At 40.7% G+C, this 16,826-nt stretch overlaps 1 protein-coding gene across 1 annotated transcript in view; it reads right to left on the bottom strand.

Annotated features, from left to right (window-relative positions):
• The window catches only part of LOC113406200 (cohesin subunit SA-2-like), an 83,293-nt gene that overhangs the window by 42,257 nt on the left and 24,210 nt on the right, over positions 1–16,826 (bottom strand). The window contains exons 9-14 of the mRNA XM_029911081.1: positions 12,821–13,025; positions 10,727–10,887; positions 9,221–9,294; positions 8,430–8,553; positions 2,593–2,691; positions 1,093–1,172 (exon numbers count right to left, since the gene is read on the bottom strand). Of these exons, the coding sequence (XP_029766941.1) occupies positions 1,093–1,172; positions 2,593–2,691; positions 8,430–8,553; positions 9,221–9,294; positions 10,727–10,887; positions 12,821–13,025 (743 nt within the window). The remainder of the gene's footprint in view (positions 1–1,092; positions 1,173–2,592; positions 2,692–8,429; positions 8,554–9,220; positions 9,295–10,726; positions 10,888–12,820; positions 13,026–16,826) is intronic.

Here is a 16,826-nt window from a genome sequence, read left to right as displayed (position 1 = left end):
CTGCTTGCAGGTACCAGTGTCTGTAGATAGGCAGGAACAACAGTTACTTTCACACGAATGACAAGTTGGGGGGTGAGGGGAAATACTGACAGTGGGCCTGGTGTACAGTTGTAATATAAATTTGCCTAATCACTGGACTAATGTGCCTATACAGAAGTGGTTTTAAGTATGAACAAATAAAATCCCTTTTGACTTTAAATTAATATAGATACAAAAGAGCCTTGATCACTTTATAGGAAAAAAAAAGTGCAGTCCCTTTACCAGAGTGGTATTCACTCCCTTGGGCAGAAGGCTGAGGCTTACACTGCTCTGATCAGAAACACAGCAAACGGGGAAGCAGACATGAAGAAACAGGAAAAGCAGCTTTATAAGCACATATTTACACTTGCTATTTCAGTAAGTTTCCCAGTGCAGACAAACCCTATGCAACTTCTGCATACACTGCTCATTCTGAAGACTGACCTCAGCAAGTCACAAATTCAGTCAGTCAGTCATTCAGCACTCAGGGTTTCATGTCGCTGGTTCAATCAGAGTAAGATTATTGGTCCATCAAGTTCTACATCCTTCCTCCAGCAGGGACCAATACCTTGTGCTTCAGTGGAAAAGCAAAGCCCACAAGGCACCTGGTCAACTGTGCAATGTTGTATATGGATGGAAGCCATCTCCCCCTGGCCACATGCAGGAGTCAGCTTATACCTTGAATCACCAAAGGCTTTGGCTCCTGCAGGATCTTAAAATCTGACCAGTATCTGCAGTGGGATGCAGAATCTTAATTCAAATTTTAAAAAAGTGCAAAACAAAAAGGGACAAAGAAATCTCCCTATTCCCACATTTAAAAAAATACCATTTATAAAATAAACATGATTCCCCAGAATGTGTTATAATGGGATAACCATACTTCTTAAGTACCACTCTAACTTTAGTCAGGCACTTCACTACAGACTTTTAGCTTGCAGTTATCCTGTTTAACCCATGTCCTGCAGCGGGCAATTGTTTCTGAGCGCATCATCAGTAATAAGAGGATTCCACTACTGGTTACATCTGGGACTCGTTGCCATTAAAATAATATAGAACATTTAAAAAATTATTTACTGTGACATAAGCATCAAGAGTTTCATGGCTTGAACTGCTACTTCATGGTCCTTGTCCAGAGTCATGGACACAATTCGATCCTAATGGATGTAAAACGACAATAAAAAGATGTAACACTTTTTGTTCTGGACAAATATTTATTTTGCTACAGTTAGATCATCTCCACTAGTAACAAAGAGACTTCTTTGTATTGCAATGACTATTTCCTAAGAGGCGTAAGACAATTTGCTTACCACCAACTTGTTCCATCATTATGTTACATTTTTATTTGAGTTAACTGACTAATATGAAATTTGTGTGGATGCAAGTGTGTCTCCACAAGAAACTGACTGCAGCTCACAAATTAAGAATGATTGGCCACTTGTTTGTAAATGAAGAACAATTAGTAACAATTTGCTAAATCAGGGTAACTTCTAAGCTACAATGTTACATAAATAATTTCTCTACTCAAATGTGAAAATATTCTGGAAGCCATAACCCTGCTAAAAAGGTAAGTAGATTTTGGATCATGTGGCTGTTTAACAACGTACAGCAATACTACACAGATTAGGGCAGAAGTACAGAGGGCTGCTGTAAAACTGTTTAAAATATGGGTTGAGTTTAGATAGGCAGAATTTATTTACTCAGATTGAAACTTGGCTAAAACATGAGAATTATGAGCCTCCTCTTTCAGAAAGTGCCATGGGATTTTTAGTTACTATGAAGAGCCAAGTCCTTGGTTTTACATGACATCCAAAAGACTGTATCTGCAGGCCTCAGCAGAAGAGTATTCACTAACTGGGGCATTGGTTCAGTCCTCCAAAGGAAGAGTGCCACCTATGGAGTCACAATACCACTTCCTGCAGCACCGTGGGTTTTCTTATACAAGTACTGACAAGGCCCAACCCTGGCTAGCTAGTGACAGTGGATGACATCACAACCAAAGGTAACATTAAAAAGTAGAGTGCTGACTGCCTGAACTAGCCTGTACATGGCAACATGATCAGTGCAGTGTACTAGGGACACAATGGCCTCTGCTCAGCTCACCCAACAGATGCTCAAAAGCTGTCCATTTACCGCCTAGCATTTGACTTGTTCAGACTGGGGATAGGAAATCTTTCTGCAAGGTTCACAGAGTCATGCTGGATCAACACATAGTCATACTGTACATTCTGATAGCAGTCTATGCAGAATCACCCAATTCAACATTAACATACAAACCCAGTTTTGAGGGGGATAAAGGAACACAAGGGGCTTTGGGATGCCCAATACTCCTTGCCAAAAGAATCCTGGCCAAGTGGCTGGACATGGCTGTCTGCAGAGCCTGCCAAACACAGCTTTGTTCGTTGGCCAAAGCAAAAACAGAATGTTCTCATGAATGAAGAGCAACATCCCACAAACTCCCCCACCCAACAATCCTGACCCATATAAGGGACCGAGAGCCAACTCTGCTCAACATATCAGATCCTGTGTGGCTAGCCAAACCAGATTTTAAAAATAGAGAATAGTATTTCCATTTACCTTGAATCTGCTAGTAAAGAGATCCATTTTGGATACCAGCTCTTTTCTGTCATAAATTCCTTGCAGTCCCAGAAGACACTTCAACCGCACTTCAGGTTGCTATAAGACAAAGAAGAATCTGCTAAGTGACAAATCTTTGGCATTGATGTTATTTACTGATGATTTGGTGGTCATCCTATGGTAATTGGAGCCCTATAAATGCCTACGATAGAAAAAGCAAAAACTGCCTCAATCTCCATTACCAGACAGATATATAGTTATGTCACATATGCCTAATAGCATACAATGGGCCAAACTGAGAGGTGATCTCTAAGCTCATGTTACACTCCCACAGAACTTACAACTAATTACCAGTGGGAGTGCAAGGAGTCCACGATCATGTAATTCCAATGCCCAGGGTGTCAGAAGGTGAAAGTTGGGGGTGGCCTTCTTATATCCTTCTGCTATTTCTTTTTCTTGCAACACTTTCCTCAGATACGAGTTAAACCAACTTAGAGTCTCTTACAGCCCCAAGACTCAGTGGGCCAAATTCAGAGATAAAACGTAAGCATGTTATACAATACTAAACTAGTCTAAGTCTAAGTCAGTGTGAGGGAGTTTGGGTTGACGCTGGGGCACCCAGTGAAGGTTTTATGTTACACCATCTAGACTCCCTCATGCCAAGTCTACATTGAGAAATTACGTCAGATAAAAACACTCACAGTAGCCAAGGGCTGTCCTGTTTGACACTCACATCGACTGGCTGTGACTAATCCTAGAATCCCCTCTATTCCCTCCTAGGGTATATTCCCACAACCTGCTGACATGTTGGTAAACACAACAGTCCTTACCTACCCTGAGTGTTAAGACACGTCTGAGCTCATGTTGGTTAAAATGTGTTCTAACATGATACAATTTTCCAGTGTAGACAAGTCCTCAGGCTCCCTTCTGTGTTTGGCTAACAAATATAGTTGGTTTATACCAAAAATATTTATGGGTTTTATAAAGATTTACCTCATTTGTTTCTCTGTAAGCCAATACTACTATTCACAATGGTTCTATAAAAAGAGTGCCCTTTTCCTAGACTTTGAAATGCCTCAAGTGTAATGCTGCAACTTTAAAAGGTCAAAACCTTTAAGAATTATTAAAAGACAGTCATTCTGGGGCTCTAAAGCAGAACTCACTGAGCTCTGCTGAACTCTCGTGGCAAAGGGTATCTGCAGAGCCCCTGCAACAAATTACAGCCTTGTATTCACTATCATCTCCTTCATACTCTTTTTTTCTCATTTCTCCCTCTAACATGGCAGGAAAATAAAAGAAACCCAAGCAGTGCAGATCTCCTACAAAGAGGCTATCCATTACTGCAAACTTCCCATTCTCCTGCTTAAGACGGAACGCAAACGATGCCATGCAGCAGCAGGCTTTGACTAATGAGTCTGTGTACGGTGCTCTTTAGTTAGAAATATAAAATGAAAGATCACCAAAGAATACGGACACTGATTTTCAAGTTGTCTAATTTATCCTTCTGTACCTTCACATTCATCAGGCACATTTCTTGAACTTTGCTCATCTCTTTAAAATTTAAGGCCCTATTTCCCCAGGTGGACTGCTGCACTTGTTGAAGCTTCTTGCAGGATGAGAGCTCAAACTTGTTACTTACCGCTGACTACTACCTGGCATACCACAGACAAGAGCAGTGCAAACTTATAAACACACTCAGCAAAACCACTGTACCTCAATCCTGGCTTGAGCCACCCCACCCCACACTATTCCATTCCTGGGCTGTAATCCTGAATAGAGACTACATCTGTGCTAAATTTAAGTTGTGCTGGTTGTGTCAAATGGTCAGATATCGACTGGAGCAGAGGAAAATCATCGTCATTTGTACTTGTCACTCAGGCAATATTTGAGCATAGGTCTGCAGATAGGAAAAGTTAATTCCTAAAATCATACCACCTGCCTTTCCTACTCTCCCTTCCCACCTCAAATCTCTCAGTCTTAACCCTATATGTATTTTATGTGTTAAGGAAACTACATCTAGGGACTAAGAGTGTACAATCCATTTACCTCCACTACCATTATTTTTATCGTCTTCTTTACATTTCTCGCCTTTGTTTTAAGCCACATTTCCTGCCCTATTTTCCTGTTCCTTAGAGTGAGTGTTTACCCATCCCCCACTGCTTTTTCCATTATTTAAAATTCTTCCCAAATGACCTCAGCAGCTTTTTGCTACAAATAAAGCCCTCTTTTCTTTTCCCTCACCAGAATCACCATTCTAGTCTCTCTGATTCTGCAACAGGAACTTACGGTAGTTTACAATACTGCTGATCTGTGAAAAGAACCCAGCTCACTCTCCCCACAGCACTGCCAAAGTAAAACACTTTTATTTTCAGAGAAGTCAGAGAATAGGACTCGGAATACATGCAGAAAGTAGATATATTGAATAAGAAGATGCTAGTTTTACAGAGACACTGTTGCAGGATATACATGTGAACTGTCATGACATCTGGGGGGCAGTTTCCATAGAAGGATGGTCAAACCGCACAGATGTCCTGTCACGGACTTCTCAAACTAATTTGAAATTAGACAGCAGAAGGATGATCTTGTGGTTAGCTCCCAGGACCTGATGTCAGGAGGAGATCTGGGCTCTTTTCCCACCTCTACCATGTTTTCCTTGAAAAGCTGCAAGAGAATCATTTCATCTCTGTGCTTCAGCTTCCTCCTCAGTACACGGGGAATCTACCTACTTAGCACTTCTCTAGCATCTTACAGTAGTGGATCTCAAATTAGTTTTGCAAGGCTCACAAGACTGGTTTTATTCTTGAATCTTTTCTTCTGCAATGTGAACACATTTTGTTCCAAGAGAGATTAGATTTTTGTAATGTTTTTTTTCTAATGAAAATGCTACATTCTAGAAATAAAAGCGTCACACAACTCCCTACACAACTCAAAAGCGAGGCTGACACATGTGGATGTCCCAAGCGTGTGTGTATGTAGTACACCTTTTATTTTCCTCAGAAAATGAGTAATCCTTTCTACTCCTTTCACCTACCCCACCTCTGCTCATCTCAATTTTTCTGCCTCCATCCCTCTCACCTCCCAGAGGATTTTTTTTTCCCTGACCCTTTCTTTTCTTCCACATCTAATTGCTCAGATCAATACGTAGGTAGCCAAACATCCACTGTAGGCATCAAAGTGCCACTCTGAGTGTCAAAATGCACAATTAGGTGCCCAAGTTTGAGAAATGGGCTGATAGTTCTTTAGGAAGGGGGTTAACTGTATAGTTATTGAATGCTGTTGCCAGATTTTGCATTATACTTTGTATTTAGTATTAAAAAGCAACATTTATTCCGGTCTTCTAGAAATAATTAACTACTGAAGTTGTTCCAGCAGAAAAGTACACCTTCGGGACATTGTTTCACAATTCTTACTGGGACATAGACAGACTTTTCATTTTTTTATTTTGAACTCAGCACCACTAAGAGGAATGGATTTGGAGCATCCAGTTGGGCCTGGGAAATACCTTCTATGCCAGCATTAAGTCTGCATTATACATATATGTCATGTCAAATGGCATCAGAAGGGTAAAATAAGTCATAACATTCAACTAAGTCTTTGAAGACCAAATAAGCGTTTAAACCTTTTTTTTTTTCAGCCTCCCAATGACTGACTCAGTTTGGTCTATACTTAGAATGCCACAGGTTATTTGGGCTACATTTTCCTATAGTTGAAAACAATTTTGTGGTTGCTCAAATTTGGGCCCTAAAATTATTTGGCAAATGTCTCTGGAACTATATTCCCAAATGACACTGATCTGGGTACACCCTCCCCCACAAAAATGGGAAGGAATAGCTTGCAGTATGTTTTTTAAAGCCAGTACCGCAATGCAATATTGGTATTGTAAATAGTCAACTGGATGGAGATAAAATCCAGAGGCCTTCTCATTTTATCTCACTTAGTTTTTGCTGGAGTGATTGCTTCCAGTTAACAAGCATTTTCTTTTCTTTCTTTTTTTTTAAAGCAGCTGTTTCCAGTCTCCGGTAAAAGACAGCAGATGGGTTGTGTGCTCTAGCCAAAGACATCAAATTTCTATAATTTTCATATTGTACTGCACTGATAGCAATGTCACATATTCTAAGGAAAAAATGGAAATTTTATTTTTGTAATTTGAAAGATCTCTCAACTGGCCATACCTTAAAAAGTTGCTATGATCTGATCTAAGAAACTTCTCTAGACTCTATGGCTACACCTACACTACATACCACTTTCAGTGCCCTGTAGCACACATCTAGCTACACGCCACAGTGGAAAATGTCCACACTGCAGTGTGTTGCTACACGTCAAAGGAAGGCTCCAGCAGAGGGGAGGCAGCAGGGAAAGGCTTCAGCTGCTCCCCGCTGCCAGAGCCTTTCACTACGGTGAGGAAAGGCTTTGGTGGGGGGAGGCGATGAGGAAAGGCTGAGCCTTTTCCCCACTGCCCCCCTGCCTCTCCGTGGAGCAGGGCTTCAGCAGCAGGGAGCTGACATAGCCTTTCCCCCCTACCAGAGTCTTTTGCTGAGAAGGAGAAAGGCTGCAGCAGCAGGACACTACTCTGCTAAAAAAGCAGTGTAAATGGAAGGCACAGCTTGGGCCAGTAGCAAACGTGTAGGACACGTACTCGGCTTCATACCCACACCCACACCCTTCAGGCACGTCTTTATTCTACTGATTTATTCCATGTCTCACCATTTACTCACTCTGCTGTGTATATCCATGGGAGAGGGGTCATGTGGGTATGTATACTACATGCTGCCAAAAGAATCCTGCAACTTAAATGCGCCCTAAAAGTCTTTGTGGGAGAGGGGGTTGTTATTGAAAGACGTTTAACCACTGCTTGTATAGTTATAGCATGAAACACAAACAACGTGATTTGTGCGCCCTCTGCTGGCTTTGCAGTTAACTAAAATTCTATTCAAAGAATTATGCGTCATCGTATATAATCCTGATGCAAAAGAAAAGCATTTATTTGGCATTTATACAGCAGCTATATAAACTCATTTTATCTATTTTAAAAGATGCCCTACAAAAGTAAAGTACCATTCCCAGTAATAAACCATTCACACAAATACTGCCTCTGCCGGCTATTAAGCACACACTGGTAAATTTGAGAAAAATACGTTTACAGGTTAACTTTATAAAAAGTTAGACATACTACGTTCATCTGTGCTCTAAAACAGGAAAACTGCTAAACAGAAGAGGACAAAAGCCTTGAGGGTGAGGGGGAAAGAAAAGATTATTTGGAAGATTTTAAGAATATAAGAGGTAATTAAAAGAAATGGAACTATAACAAAATAGTTGAGATTTTAAATAATATTCTCCAAATGTTCTTATAGCGCCACTTGTTTTCCAGTTCAGAAATAAAGAGTATTATTGTCCCTCTCTATGAAATAATATAATTTAACAAAGTAACAATTGTCAATCTTAAGATATTTTACCCTACCTCTAAAATTGTACATACTCAGAGAGGATGTATTCCATGTCACCATTTAGCAAGGATAGGTTTCAAAGTCAATCTACCCAATAAAGTAAAACATTGCTCGAGGTCACATACATATACATCCAGCATAGCTCTACATACACACACCATGGATCAGTGCCACACAGCTTTGTGCTTAGGATGGATAAAAGTAAGTGCTCTCTATTACTTAGTGCTGTAAGATGAGTTTTAAAACAAAACATAGTATTGGAGGAGGGGAGACTTTTTGTCCATGTAAGAATATACAACTCTAAATTGTTTTAACTTTTAGAATAATTTTTAAAATCTTGAACTAACTTTCCTTCTATGGGAGATAAAGGCAGGAGGAGGAGAAAATCCTCACCTTATCATACAGCATCCATCCAATATATTTCAAGTAACTATCATTTAAGAATGTATCAGGGTACATTTTCATCCAGCTGCCAATTTCTTCAATGCAGATAGCCCGGATCTCAGGAATCACATCACTGTAAAATTACAAAACTGTGTTATAAACACATTTATAAATACCCAAAAGATATCAGGTTAATTATTTGCTTTTCCCAGCAGGAGATCAAGAGTTGCAGATATACATGCAATCCTGAGTAGCATCGTAAGTATTCATTCAGTAACTTTTAAACATGTCTTTAATCTACAAATCCCCTACAAAGAATTTGTTAGTGTTTGAAAAAACCCTGTTAACTACACAAGTTCCATATTACAATTATTTTGAGGGTCTGGAAGGTCTTTCAACCATAAACTCATTACTCTGTAGCCAGGGGGAAGAAGCAAACAAAGCAGTGGAGAATGAGGGTACATAATGAGGGGGTTACTTTCTAAGCCTAGGTGGGTTCTTTCAAATAATTCAGTATTATGTGCTTTTTCAGAACAAATTTAACTGACCCTTGGATATTCATCTTGATTTTAACCTGGACACTTTGCATGAGAGTTTCTTATGGGATGCATGTACACTGTACAGACTTATTTTTTATTCCTTTCTATTCTTTTTCAGTGAGGGAAGTTAGATTTTCAACTCATCAGGGAAGGGACAGTTGGCGCCTATGTGTTAGTACAATATGCAGCACACCGGAGTCCAGTCTTGATTAAGGCCTGTGGGTGCTATTTCAAAAGCATATGAATGATAAATATTCTTACCGATATCTCTGTAAGAATGTCCCTTTGAAAATAGCATTCATCATATTCTCTATTTCCAGCGGTTTCTGTTCATACTGAAAATACCAAAAAAATTGAACCTTCCAAGTATGGAATATGACAAATCCCCTTTATATTACAGGAAATTCATACCAAGTTAACCACATTCACTTCGTTAAACTGGGTGCAAACCCCTAATGTTTTCACAATTCATCAGTACAAAAAAATGAGCCTGTCTACATTAGGGATTTGATTTGGCGCATCTACATCAAAAAGAAATGTCATTGGATTTCAACTATGAATCCAAGTACTAAGACACTTCACATAATATATTGGTTGAGGAAAAGAACCTTGTTCTAGCAATACACAGAAGGAATAATACATGCCATTACACAACTAGTTTGCATGTGTAAGTCTAAGTTGCCTTTGTAATACACTTGGACATGTTGTAGAAGAAAAGTCAGAAGCTGGGAAACCCCCAGAATACCTCTGGATGAAGTAGTCCAGTGTGCACCTTGACCAAGCCCTGAAAACTTGGTAGAGGTCTTCAGAGACAATAGATCATTTAAGTCATAATCTATCATTTCTGTTTAATAAAGATACCATGAAGGTGACAAGTAACTTCCCATCCCACCCCCCCTCCCCCGGCCCTCTGATTTGCCCAAGAGACCAGGATCAGGAAGCGAACACTTGCCCTGGTCTGTCTCTCCTGTCCTACCCAGCCACCTTTCACAATTTGCCTCTTCTTACAAATACAACAACTGTACCCATGAGGGAGTTCAAAGATTACATCCGAGGTACTTGGTTGCAAGCTCAGTGGGGCAGGGACTCTCTCTCACATTTGTGCAGCAAGAAACTATGCCAGCAACTAAAAGATAATTTTCCATGGTGCAGGATGCTGCATAGACAGTAGGAGAGTCACAAGAGGCTGTCTGGGTGACAGGGAAGGAATAATGGAGTCTGGGCAGCAGGGGACAGATGAGCCATAGTTTAAATTGCCGTCACATGGCATTTTAAGAATCCTTTGTTCATACAGTGACAAATTCCAATATCTTTGGTCAAATTCCAGAGTACAATCTGAGCAAAGACCAAAGAATTTGGCTCATGGTTTGTGGGAGCCCAGTTTTGTGTGTGCATGCATGTGTATGAATAGACACGAAAAAATTACCAGATGGGCACAAAAGAGATGCCAATTCACCAGCTAGCCACATCCCCAATTTTGAGAGGCTATCATCAAAACAGAGACTTCAAAGAATACTACGCACTCTACTGCTGCATAATGACTACAGCAAGTAGTAATACGCAGATCAGTTGTGTGCGGCATGTCTGGAGTGCTTGTCAGTGTAGCACTGAACCTGGTAAGTGAGAACTGCTTTGCAATCTATCATTGATGATGCTTAGCAAATATCACTCCCCCTATTTCAAAAGTGTCAGAAAAACATGTGTAAGTCAGCAGCCAGAAAAGAGCCACCTCTATTACTACATCTTCACCCAACCCAAATAACAAACCTGACCCACCTCTTTCCTTTTTCTCTCTAATTGGTCCAGTCTCTGATTGGCCCTCTTGACAGAAATCCTGTTCTTCTCCACTTGATACAGCCTTTGAGCGTTACATTTGCTGACATCAAGATTTAGATTTACTCTTACAAGTGCTGTCAGAAGCTTCACCGCTGAAAAGGAAGAGAAACCAAGTAAGTAAGCCTTAGCTCAGTGGTACACATTATAAAGTATATTCAACATGTTAAAAAACACAAGTGTACTGGTCAACCCCAACCCTGCTGAGGTTGTAAAATCACAATCCAAGGTAAGAGCAGCAAAAAGGCAGATGTTGGGGTAATATTTCATTTAAATTTACTACTTGGTTTTGAAACAAAAGGGTTGTCAGAAGATGTTTTATTCTACTCCTGGTGATACACTTCTTTGGTCCAGGTGATGCTGCATGTTGCAGATTTCCTCCTTAATTTTGGACAACAATCTAGAGCTATAGGATAAGTGCCTTCCTCAGATGTGAAGAAATATAGTGAAATCAGTGCAAGAGCTCAAGACCACGTGAGCCAGAGTCTGGTGGTCTTTATGAAACAGTACAAAGTGTGTCTACTTTTGTTGATTCAGACCAACAGCTAGATTTCCATTTGTCAGTGGGCAGGGATGGCAAAGGCAAAAAAAGGGGGGGAGGGGCTGTGCTGTGACCAATTGTTGGCTTTTTTAAAAGTATAAACTCACTTAGATACTGTCATGCTGTGCGTGATAAGCAAGCTACAAAGGTATTCATTTTAGTAGGGGTATCATAAAAAACCTCTTGAATGACATGTTTCTTAGGACAGGCCTCATAAGTTTTAAGATCCTCCCTTTTATATTAATTATATTCATTCAGTGGGGGTGGAAGGAAAATTAGTGACAGAAAACTAACAGTGAAAAGCAGCTACTGCTTATGCATAACTTCCAGTACATAGCAGAATTCTGAAGTTAATTATCTCAGCTGTTACAAAAGATTTTGCTAAATATTAAAATGTAACTGATCTACTTTACAGATAATCTACATTCCAAGCTTCCTCTTCAAACAAGAATTTTGGGGTGCCAGAGATACTCTTGAACGTATTTTAAATATCTGTGCTTTTCTTAAAGCCAACAGGGTACCTACCATGTCCAATGCTTCCAAATTACATGCTAGTATATAGGCTTGTTTGTTAGACTTGGATAGAATTTTGGGTTTGACCTTTAATACTCTTACATTTTATACTAATATGTGTAAACAAAGGACAAAGACTGTGTATGTTGCTTTTACCTAGTCAGATGGGTTTGTTAGTACAATGGGAGCAGATAAGAGCAGTTAAAGTGTTACTCGAGAGCACACTTTAAGATTGTTTAAATCCCTATTTTAAGGCAAGGTTACGCAACCAGTCAGGAGGGGCAAAGGGGATTGGGGGGGAAGGTATAAAACACTAAAAGACAAAAGAAATACCTGTCCCTGACCGTAGCACAACCTCACTCCTCACCCCTCCCATGGGAAACAAAAGAGGTGGGACGAAGACCACAGACCCGCGACCCCCCCCCAAAAATGGCACATTACCATAAATTGTAAGGGGTGGACTGTGGGCATGCACTGCAAGTATATTTGGGCCTGCTAAGGAGGAGGAGGTGGGAATAGGGAATGGGAATGAGACACAGGCAAGGATCTACAGCGTCAGAGCTGGGAAGGGGGACATGGGGTAAATGCTCTGCGGTGTCAGAGCTGGGAATGGAACACTAGGAAACAGACACTGCCGGCGTGTAACGTTATGGATATGCTTGCTTGGAACTAACCCCAATAAACATCGCATTGCCTGCACCTCGGACTTCTCGTCTTCTGCTTTCTGTCTGTGTGACAACTACCAAGGGAGAGGGTGAAGGGAAAGCCCTCTAACACCACATATATGCAGAAGGAGATTATTAATACTACCGTAGCATCCATAACGTGCTAAGCACTGTTAATGTACAAAGGAAGACAATTCCTGCCTTGCAAAGCTTACAGTCCTTTTTACGTTTGATCAGTTTTGTAAACACACGAGTCACCAAAATCCACAGTCTCTGATGAAAACTGACAGCAACATGAGTTGTATTTACCTGCTAAAGTGCTGGTGTGCCTGAATGCTCTGACCCTGGAGTCTGCTAGCCCTGTAAGCAGTGAGATGACTGTGTCCATCAAGTAACTATCATAGAGGATGCTGTACTGGCACTGCTGGATTAACACTGCAGTGAACTCACAGAAATTGGCCTTGAACTTCTTCCAGTAGGGTCCCGGTTTGATGAGTGGATAGTCTCCATTGTCCTTTATTAGAAGGAAAAAATAATTATAAAAACTGAATGTCTCATTTACTTTTCATTTGTGCTATTTGTTTACTACCTGCATTTCTCCCACCTGAAATAGTGAAGAAACATGTCCAATTTCAGTTTGGTTTCAAGTGAGATTCTCATCAGTGCCACATGGAGGTACTCATGTTCTAGAAAGTCCTGATGCTAACCTTTACCACCATCAATGGGCTGCAGCCTGACCATATTAGAACTCACTGTGACATTCCCCAGAATGCAGTCTGAACTGCTGGACTTCTGTGTCCATTTAGCTCTCCAGACTGGGATGCCTTTTACACTGCTTTGCTGGTGAACAGCAACCCCTCCAGGCTCTGCTCACACATACCCACTCACATGTAAAATCACTCCCAGATGAATACAGGAAAGCCCAGTCCCAGCCTTGATTCCCCAAAATGTGTCTTGTACTGCTCAGTAGCCTCCTGGGCAGTACAAGCTCATAGATAGTTTGTCATTCCAACACTGGGTAATGATTATGCACCAACCTTGTTGACCTAAATAGAAATTTCAAAACACTTCAACCAAAACACACTGGTTTAGATAAAACAATAAAACAAGTTTATTAACTAGAGAAAGAGATTTTAAGCGATTACACTGGTCTACAATTTTTGAGAAGTCGTCTGCTTCAGAGATAAAATTTGCTATTTATTATGTATTTTGATGTGCTGAATTCAAATATGACAATTAAAACAACTGATTGGCTACTGTTTCTAAGATATTTAAGTTTTTACATTTTATGTCTATGTATATTGTGTAGATAGTAGAGTTTTAACCATAAATTGTAAACCTAGGTCTTTTCATGTGTTTATGGTTGCTTTACATGATAATATTTCACCTGTCCTGTTTATGTAACACTTTAAAAATCAGCAAAAGGGTTATATAAATAAAATTTATTATGAAACAAACGGCAAAAAACTATTATGTACATAGTTTAGTCCTATTCAGTGTCTACTCGGCGCTTCTTGGCTTGTCTCTTGTATTCATTAAATGGAGCATCTCTTGTCACTGTCCAGCAATAGTCTGCAAGCATTGATGGGCTCCATTTGCCCTGATAGCGTTTCTCCATTGTTGCAATGTCCTGGTGAAATCGCTCGCCATGCTCGTCGCTCACTCCTCCGCAGTTCGGTGGAAAAAAATCTAGATGAGAGTGCAAAAAATGTATCTTTAGTGACATGTTGCAACCAAGGCTTTTGTATGCCTTGAGGAGGTTTTCCACCAACAACCTGTAGTTGTCTGCCTTGTTGTTTCCGAGAAAATTTATTGCCACTAACTGGAAGGCTTTCCATGCCGTCTTTTCCTTGCCACGCAGTGCATGGTCAAATGCATCATCTCGAAGAAGTTCACGAATCTGAGGACCAACAAAGACACCTTCCTTTATCTTAGCTTCACTTAACCTTGGAAATTTTCCACGGAGGTACTTGAAAGCTGCTTGTGTTTTGTCAATGGCCTTGACAAAGTTCTTCATCAGACCCAGCTTGATGTGTAAGGGTGGTAACAAAATCTTCCTTGATTCAACAAGTGGTGGATGCTGAACACTTTTCCTCCCAGACTCCAATGACTGTCGGAGTGGCCAATCTTTCTTGATGTAGTGGGAATCTCTTGCACGACTATCCCATTCGCAGAGAAAACAGCAGTACTTTGTGTATCCAGTCTGCAGACCAAGCAAGAGAGCAACAACCTTCAAATTGCCACAAAGCTGCCACTGATGTTGGTCATAGTTTATGCACCTCAAAAGTTGTTTCATGTTGTCATAGGTTTCCTTCATATGGACTGCATGACCAACTGGAATTGATGGCAAAACATTGCCATTATGCAGTAAAACAGCTTTAAGACTTGTCTTCGATGAATCAGTGAACAGTCTCCACTCATCTGGATCGTGAACGATGTTGAGGGCTGCCATCACACCATCGATGTTGTTGCAGGCTACAAGATCACCTTCCATGAAGAAGAATGGGACAAGATCCTTTTGACGGTCACGGAACATGGAAACCCTAGCATCACCTGCCAGGAGATTCCACTGCTGTAGTCTGGAGCCCATCAGCTCTGCCTTACTCTTGGGTAGTTCCAAATCCCTGACAAGGTCATTCAGTTCACCTTGTGTTATGAGGTGTGGTTCAGAGGAGGAGGATGGGAGAAAATGTGGGTCCTGTGACATTGATGGTTCAGGACCAGAAGTTTCATCCTCTTCCTCTTCCTCGTCTGACTCGAGTGAGAATGATTCTGGTGCATCAGGAACCAGCAGTCCTTCTCCGTGGGGTACTGGACGTATAGCTGATGGAATGTTTGGATAATGCACAGTCCACTTTTTCTTCTTTGACACACCTTTCCCAACTGGAGGCACCATGCAGAAGTAACAATTGCTGGTATGATCTGTTGGCTCTCTCCAAATCATTGGCACTGCAAAAGGCATAGATTTCCTTTTCCTGTTCAACCACTGGCGAAGATTTGTTGCACAAGTGTTGCAGCATATGTGTGGGGCCCACCTCTTGTCCTGATCTCCAATTTTGCAGCCAAAATAAAGGTGATAGGCTTTCTTAACCATAGTGGTTATACTGCGCTTTTGTGATGCAAAAGTCACTTCACCAGTTATCTGCACTGTTCACACAAGTACGCGGCATCTCTGCTCACTTTGGCTAAACAGAAATGTGTCCCTTTGCAAAATCAAACACTGACAAATAAGAGAGCACGACACTGTATGATTTCTAGAGCTGATATAGGGCAATTTGTTCAGCAGAGTGATGTAAGCTTCGTTAAGATTGCATCATCCATGACTTCTAGGAATAACATGATGCAATTCATATCATGTATGACGCAATACCAGCTTCAGATTGTATCATTCATTGTTTTGCCTAAAAAGCAAGTACTGTCCAAACCCAGTCATAGATTTATTCATAGATCCAGTCAAAGATGTATTTTAGTCATTTCTGGTTTAAATTGAGATCCCTTCCCTTTATAACTCACTTATCCTCCGCCATTCCCAAGTCAAGGGTCGTATATACTGACCCAATAGCATATCTTGAAAACTAGAGTCAATCAACAATTTTAAGCATCATTTTCGTTCTCAGTGACCCAGAATTAGTAAAGTTTGACTACATTTATTTCAGAAGCATTTTGGCTGTAGAGCAGTGTTACAAGTGATAAGGCCTAGAAGTCAGAATTGGTTACAAAAGAAATAAAAGAATAAACACACAATAAAATTCCTAAACGTTACCAAGGCTAACAGGTTTAAAGGCAAAAAAGGAATTTCTCTCACCAAAAGCTTACAGCAGTCTATAATGGCTAAAAAAAACCCCGGCCAGAACCACTCCCCCAGTTCAATGATGCTTCTTTTGTCTTTCAAGTGATCTAGCTACCACCGTCGAGATGGAGGGGAAGAGGTGATGTGGAGGTCACTGTCTCTTATTTTTATATCCTCCTCTCTTTAAGGATTTACCCCCTTCCCCCCCGCCCCCCGGAGTGTAGACAGGGTGTCACATTCACTTCTTCCCACAATCCAGTAGATAGCTGCAGTCAAGAGGGACACTGTGGCTAATTGAGAGTAAAACTCACAGGGGCGTGGCAATCTATTAAGGAACTCTACCATTGCAGAGCAGAGAAACACAAATCATGCCATGGTTAGGATACAATGTAAGACTTTCTGCATACAGTGCATGCAAGCCTTCGTTGAACACCCATCTTTCCTGGAGACATAACAAGCAAACCAATTCTAAGAAAGAGGCACAGATGATGGAGGGCCTGGTCCTTTGGGATGGAATTGCTAATA

Source organism: Terrapene carolina, unplaced genomic scaffold (genome assembly GCF_002925995.2).
Source record: "Terrapene carolina triunguis isolate 2854851 unplaced genomic scaffold, T_m_triunguis-2.0 Scaffold23, whole genome shotgun sequence".
Lineage (NCBI taxonomy): Eukaryota > Metazoa > Chordata > Testudines > Emydidae > Terrapene > Terrapene triunguis.
The sequence above is the reverse complement of the archived record's forward strand: the minus strand, read 5'-3'. Positions and strand labels throughout refer to the sequence as shown.